The 7,583-nt window shown below is 39.6% G+C and overlaps 1 protein-coding gene across 1 annotated transcript; it reads right to left on the bottom strand.

Annotated features, from left to right (window-relative positions):
- Nucleotides 1-263: 263 nt before the first annotated feature.
- On the bottom strand, nt 264-2,510 carry LOC308640681 (melanoma inhibitory activity protein 2-like; the record flags this gene model as incomplete). Its single annotated transcript, XM_081312476.1, has 1 exon — nt 264-2,510. One exon carries the CDS (start codon nt 2,508-2,510, stop codon nt 264-266), a length of 2,247 nt encoding a protein of 748 aa, XP_081168602.1.
- Between the last annotated feature and the right edge of the window lie 5,073 nt (nt 2,511-7,583).

Raw genomic sequence — 7,583 nt, forward strand, 5'->3', positions numbered from 1 at the left:
GATTATGTATATAGAACTCCCATTGTTGCTTATGTAATAGTAAATTAATCAAATTGACTTACTCTATCTAGAATAAAATAAAATAAAAATAATTTACTGATAAAATCAATTTTAAAATAATCTTTATTTACAAAATACAATTCTAACAATTATAATTCCATTAAGCTTCAATTGGAAGCTTAATCATTTAAAAGTATAATCATTTGAGTAAAAGCAGTAAAAATGAGAGATAGATTACTTTTGAGGTCAGATAAAAAATATTGTCAAGTTTCTTGTTGTGGTTCTGTATGTTGGGTAGCAGGCTCATTTGAAGCTGGACTCAACCCTGAAGGGAACTCACTTCTACTTTCAGAATGCACGGGAGGGAGGGGGGGGAATTCAGCTCTTGGGGGGAGATAATGAGGAAAACACCATGGCTCCATTGGGAATGGAGGGGGTGGTGGGCCCCATGGAAAATATTCTTGAGATGCTCCATACATGTTTCCTGGAGGAGGTGGAGGAAAAAAAGGTCCTCTTCTCATGAACTGATTCCTTGGATCCACTGGAAACAATGAACCTCTGATTGGAGGGAAAGGTGAGAAAGCAAAGCCAGAGGCAGTTTCTTGGTTTTCAGCAGGGAGAGATGAATCAGACACATTGGAATTATCAAGATCCACTTTGGAATCATTTCTACTGCATTCCATTTCAGAAAACATAGGCCCACCCATTTGATCCAAAGGCGGCAGAGTAGAACTTCTGAGTTCTTCTGGTCCCGATGGTCCACCATAATTAGAATAACATCCATCTTGCCTTGGTAGAGGAAGACGTAGATCACAATATGGTTGGCCTGGTGGAGCCATCATCATCTTGGGGTTCTGTTCCCATGGAGATGACAGGGGCCTAATTTTATAAGGCACTCCCTGATGATCAGTTATCCCATCATAGCCGGATTCTCTTCTTTCATTGATAATTTGAGGGCCCAGAGAATCTGGGCCTCTTGAGCCTCTTCTTCCTACCCCTGGAAGAAAAGTTGAGAGTCTGAGTGAACCCTCCTTTTCCAGAAGTGGAGCTCTCATTTCAGATGAAGCATTTGGGAAATGCTCTCTGCCAGTGGCTGTATTTGAAACATGAAGTGCAGAAGGATCTTTTTTAAATTTAAACTCATTTTTGGTGAAGTTTTGACTGTCGTGAGCCTCTTGTTTCCCTAAATCATTGAGGTATCTTTCAGCCCTCTGAGCTGCCCACTCATTATCTTGTGCTTTTTCCTCATAGTGTGTAATCTGCCCCTGATAAAAATAAATGGTTCTCTCTAATTCTTCAAGTTCTTTGATTTGCTTTCTATAGGTCTTAAGCTGTTCACTTGCATGGCTGATGTTTTCCTCCATTTTGAAAAGTTTCTCCTCTTGCACTACCTGGTCATTTTCCTCTTCTGTTACTTTCCTCTGGAATTTCATTACAATGGCTTCATATTCTTCAATGATGAGTTTAAGTTTCTGCTCAAGATGCTGATTCTCACTTTCAAGTTGTGTATTTTTTAACTGCAAAGATGCTTGTTTTGTCTTAAGATTTTTAATCTCTTCTATAAGGTCTTCCTTTGTTTCAACAACTTCAGATACTAAAGTAAAAACTTGATTTCTTTCTCCTTCTAAGATTTTAAAAGAGGAATTTAACTTATCAGCATAAAGCTGTTTCTTCAAAGCTCCATTTGGCTGATCCTCTAAGTGAGCACCGATTTCTGATTCACTTTTCACTTCCAACTCCAAGTTACCATCGTCTATTAGGTCTTCTTCAAGCACAGGAGCCCAATCTTTCAGCAAGTGTTCAGACAGAGACTTAATATGATTTTCTCTGTCTCTTAGACCTTGTTCTTCATGTTCTTTGAAGTCTTCAAGTGTTGTTTTCTGTTTATTAAGGCCACTCACGTCTTCTTCCCATACTTCTGCTTCGTGTAAAAGCTGTTTCTGACTTTCCAGGAGTTGGGAATTTTCATTTGAAACTTCTTTTATTGGTGCCTTCAGTCCTTCTGCATTCAGGTGAAATATTGTTAAGGTTGTTGTAGCTTCAGGTATATGTGATCTGAGGGATTTTGATTCCTCTTCTGGGGACTTAATCCTTTTTGATATATACTCTATCAATTCATTCTGTTGAGAATGTTTAGTTTTCTCTTCTTTTAGCTCTTCTTCTAGAAAGAGTATTTCATCCTCCAATTTAGATACGGACCTATCCAGGTTTGCGTATATTGCCTCCAAATTTTCCACTTGTATCGACTCTTTCTCCAAAATGGCATTCTTTAAAGATGACTCTAAGTCTTCATATTCTTTTTGAACAAGACTGACTTTTTCAAGTAGTCCACATTTTTCCTCAATTATTTCAGAAAGTTTTAGAGCAAGCTTTTTTTCTCTTCTCAAGTAAAGCCTGCTTCTCACAGACTGAAAACTTCTCCACAAAAACAAGACAACAACAAAAAATCCAATAGCTATACGTATCCCCAACTCCCATGGACAGCCATAAGGAATAGGGTGTGTTTCCATGTCTTCAGACAAGGCACACCACAACCCTGCTTACTTCTTCCACTACCACCCCCAAGTATGGCTAAGGGGCACCTGTTGCCCCTCCACCACACTAGGGCTACTTTGGCTATTCCCTCCACAACCACACCATGCCCAGCCAAAAGAGGCTATGGACACTCAGGCCTTTGGTCAGGAATATAAACCTGCACCAGGCAACGGAGCAGACCATTGTGAACCAGTGAGGGTGGGGGGTGTTGTGGTCATGGGCATGGGAGCCCCAGTCATGGGCTCCCAGGGGCCTAGCACACTCACACTGCCTATAAGGGAAGTCTGGGCCCCTCCCCTAGGCTGTGCATCCTGAAGTAGCGCAGGTTCAAGCCTGTCCCAGTGGAGCCTGAGAGGAGTCCTCTCCAGGTCACCTACCTGTTGATTTGGTTTAGGCCAGGTGAGGGCAGAACTTATTATGTGTGTTCTATACAGTCATAATATCACCCAGTTTGATGTAATGAAAATTCTAAACCTTTGTAAAATTTTTAAAGAGCTAGGACATCACATATTTATGTTTGTATCATTTGCCCTTTTAATGAATCATTCCTTTCTCCCCTCCCCCCCAGTCCTCTCTCTTTTTCCTTCCTTTATTCTTTCTCCCTTTCCTTTTCTTGCAGTTTTGGAGGTTAAACTCCAAGGCCTTCTACATGCTAGGCAAGCTCTCTACCACTGAGCTTCATTCGCATCCCTGTTGACACTTATCATAGAAGTCATAGGAATTATTTCTGATGCCTGATGATCTTGATCACCCTTTTACCAGCTTGCTGGACACTCCACACATTCCATTCTTTTGTGAGATCTTTGTTCTCATCTTCAAAACTGGCTCATCTTTTTATTTTGACCAAGCTACAGAGGTCTTTATGTATTCTGGTTATAATTCCTTTATTATACATATGTATTTCAAATATTTTTCCATGTGTGGCTTAATGGGTTCTTTGATGATGAAAAACAGAAACTTTTACTTTTTAATTTCTAGATCCTTCCACTTCCTTTTATGGTTAGTGCCTTTTGTATCCTGTCTCAGAAATCTTCATCAACTCCAAGATTGTGAGGTTGTTTTCCTATATTTTCCCCTTGTAGAATATGTTTACATTTAAGTTGATGATCTGCTTCAAATTATCATTATTATTATTTCAGTTATGGTGGTTGTCTAGAGTCATAAATGCTAAGAAAACACTCAGGTTCTCTGCAGGATAAGACCTTAACTAAGCCTCAGGCTGAAGACTTAATTTCAGTTCTAAGAAAGGGTTTTTGTTACAGTCCTGGCTTTAACCATCCACAGAAGTACCCCGTACTGACCAGAGGCCACAAACAGCACCCCCAGCCAAAGAAAAACTATGTTGACTTCCCTGGGTCCAACAAGGTGGCACTAACCTTTGATTACTAACTCAGCCAATCACAATGTGGCCTTATAGCAGCCCTGGGGCCAGAGAAGTTTCCCACCCCAACCTTAGGATGACCGCCAGGAGACGAGGCACTGAGGATGTTTGTATAAATACTTATTGGCAGGGAAATGGATGGCACTAGAGCAGATTACGCTAAGCGGAGTTAGCCAATCCCTAAAAAAAAACAAATGCCGAATGTCTTCTCTGATATAAGGGGGGGTGACTCAAAACAGAGTAGGGAAAAAGAGCATGAGAAGAAGATTACCACTAAACAGGGAAGAGAGTTGGGAGGGAATGGGAGGGAGAAGGGGAATTGCACAGAAGATGGAAGGAGACCCTCATAATTATATGAAATACATATATAATGGTGTGAGGGGGAAAAAAGAGAAAGAAATGTGTCACAGGGGATTGGGTAGAAAGAGGTGATGGGAGGGGGAGAGGGGGGATGGGGGGGCAGCAGAATACAACAGACACTAGTATTGCTGTATGCATATATGTGGCTGTATAACCAATGTGATCCTGCAATCTGTACACGTGGAAAAATGAGAATTCATACACCATTTGAATCAAATGTATGATATGTCAAGATCATTGTATTGTCTTGAGCAAACAATTAAAAAAAAGAAAGAAACTTTACAGCAAATAAATGAAGTAAGTTTGTCCCAAGAGAAAACATGTCTCTAAAGAAGCTTCATTGGAATTCCCAGAGAGAAGGAGAAAATCAACTCAGAACCCACAGGGTTCTTGGCATACATGGTGGAAGAAATTTTAGCAGGAGCCAGTTAAAGGCATAGACAGAGGTTTATTTAGGAAGTAGATACACATTAAAGGGAGAATGGGGGCAATTTCAAGAGACACTTTTTTGGTAAATCAAGGAATACCCATTCAAGGGACAATGGAGGCTGTCTTCAGAGGGAGAGAAAGCAATCCGTTGGTGTGGGGTATCAATATGTATATCTATACATACTGAATGGTTTCTAGGGGCTGGACTAGAGGTAGAGCTAGACACTTTTCAACCAGTGTTCTCTGTGCTTGCACATTGTTCTGCTGTTACAAAGGCATTGCACAAAGGTGAGGGACAAGCACCTGCTGCTCAGAAATTGCAGTTATTCCTGGGTGCTTTTTGCATTCCAGTATTTCATGGGTGTTTCCTTTGAGATACAGTATCTTTTCCTTTATCCTTAAACCTCTAGCTCTAGTTGGGCTGAGACAGAGAGAAGGGGAAAATATGTCTTCTGAAATGGCTAATCTCAGAATGTTCCTGGTGGCAAATGTGTTGAGATCTGGAGGACAAAGCAGGAGTGAAGTGAGGATCAGGAGCTGAAAAGGAGGGAGACTCTTCTGGGAAAAAAAGGAGAGATGGAGTCATTCCACCTATATTTTATTTTCTTAAGCAATTTCTTGATATCCTGGCACATTTTTATATGATTTGCATACCTTTTCGTTTTACATATTTGAATCCATTCTTTACCTAACAGTATTGTAAGTTTCAGAACTTTCCACTTAACCAAACAAATTATGTAATTCTTCAGGTGTCTAAAGGGAAGAAAAATCAAGGTTACAAATAATTTTCTTTAGTTCTGCGATCTCATGTTATAGTAATCTTATAAGAATATTTACTTGAGACATTGTTGCTCATCTGCCTTAACAGCGCAGTATCTCCTCATTTCATTCAGACGAAAGCCAGAGCCTTTATGATGGCCTGCAAAGCCCATCCGTGAGTCCAGCCCTATTGCATTTTTGTCTCCAAACCCTGTTGTTCTTCAGCTCACTCTGTCCAACTGAAACCAGAGATGATACCATATTGAAAATAAATCAGGATCAGGTTCCTGTGTGCCATCTGCACCCCATGCCCTCCAAACCCCCGTATGTTGAAGACTGAACACCTGAGAAACATTGAGGCAAGCACAAAAAGTTTTATTTAAAGGGTAGAACAGAGTATGTGTGTGTGGGGGGAGCTCCATAGAGGATGGGGCCCAAAGCTGGTGCCTGAGGGGGTGGTAGTATCCTTCCCCTTTTATAGATTTCAGATTTCCTTTCTTCTCAAGTCCCCTATTCCTCTTATCTTGCCTACTAGACCAAAAGGTGGAGAAACCAAGGACAGGGAAAGGAGCCATCCTGGGGTGTAGTCAGGAAGGGAGCTGCCCAGGAGGTATTCATTAGCAACTCCTTACTGGAAGGAATAATTCCCTGGACCCAAAGTGCACTGGAGGTATTAGCATTTTAAATTCTTTTGCATCAGCCCCCATCTTCCTGACCTAAGCATTCATTATCTACAGGGACTGTCCTTTCATTCTGGTCTCAAAACCACACCAACCTGCTTTCTTTCTTTCCCAAGCACTAGGTAGATTTAAGGAATTTATCTATTGTGTTCATTAGTACACATGTTGTCTTAGCTCCATTAGAACATAAATGTCAACATTAGAAACTTTTGTCTATTTTATTTAGTGCTGTGTTGTCAGAACCTAGAAGAGACTCTAGTTCATAGTGAATACAATACTAAAAAAATTGCTCAGTGAATAAATATAATGAAATCATGAGAATTTGTTTTGAAAATGAGATTTTCAATTTATTATAGAATACTGGAATAGGAAAATAAATAAAGTCACTGAAGTTATGTAATATTTGTCTTATACTTTCATATGACCATATTAAGATATACGATTTTGCTTTTTTCTTAAGCTATTCTCCATTTTAATAAGATGATCCTTGAGAATGCAATTAATTTATGATCATATTTATTTACTAAATTTTCCTTGATAACAGTCTTTGTGTCTCTTCAAAAATGTACCTTCATTTTTTATTAAATCCTGAGGGATGCAAAATAGAAAAGTTAAAGAGAAAATACAAAGATAAGAAAATGCAGATTCATATGTTGTTACATTCTATAATTTGAGTCATGCCATCATCTTCTTCTCTCTTTAAAAGGGTAGATTTAGCCAAGCACCAGGGCACACATCTGTAATCTCAGCACCTTGGGAGACTAAGGCAGAAGGATTGCAGTTTTGAGGCCCAGGATGGGCACCTAAGAGAGACCCTAAGCAATGTAGCCAGATTGTCTCAAAATTAAAAAAGAAATTTAAAAGACTGGAGATGTAGCTCAGCAGTAAAATGCCTATGGGTTCAATCCCCAGTACTAAAAATAAGAACATATAAAAAGGTTATCTGCAGATTCCCCACTGAGGAAAGAAGGCTGAATTCCCCTCTTCTTAGTGCCAGGAGGCTTCTGCAAGTGAGACATAAGATAAACAAAAAAGGAGTAGGAGATTTGTAAAGGCCAGAGATTGTTTCTTTCCTTTACAAACTACAATGTATCACTTCTTACTAGGAAAATAGAACATGTTTATTTAGAAAGTTATTTTCCAGGTATTCTCTTTATGGTCACACTCATTTTTTTTTGTACAGTTGACATTCATTTTCATAAAAACGGATTTTTGAAAACACAGCAGGATGGAAAAGATTTGATGCTGTCCCTGCAGGATTGCTTCTTGTTCCTATAACTAGAGGCAGAAGGACCAGACAGCACAGCAAGGGGCAGGGCATGCTTGGCAGAAGCAACTGCTCAAAGACAGAACAAATAAAACAGTGATGTATTAGAGAAGAGGGTTCAGTTAATGATCCTGGCAGATGCTTCTTTGTTTACATACAAAAAATTTAGTCT

The sequence above is a fragment of the Spermophilus citellus genome, assembly GCF_964194105.1.
Source record: "Spermophilus citellus genome assembly, contig: SCAFFOLD_102, whole genome shotgun sequence".
Taxonomy (NCBI): Eukaryota; Metazoa; Chordata; class Mammalia; order Rodentia; family Sciuridae; genus Spermophilus; species Spermophilus citellus.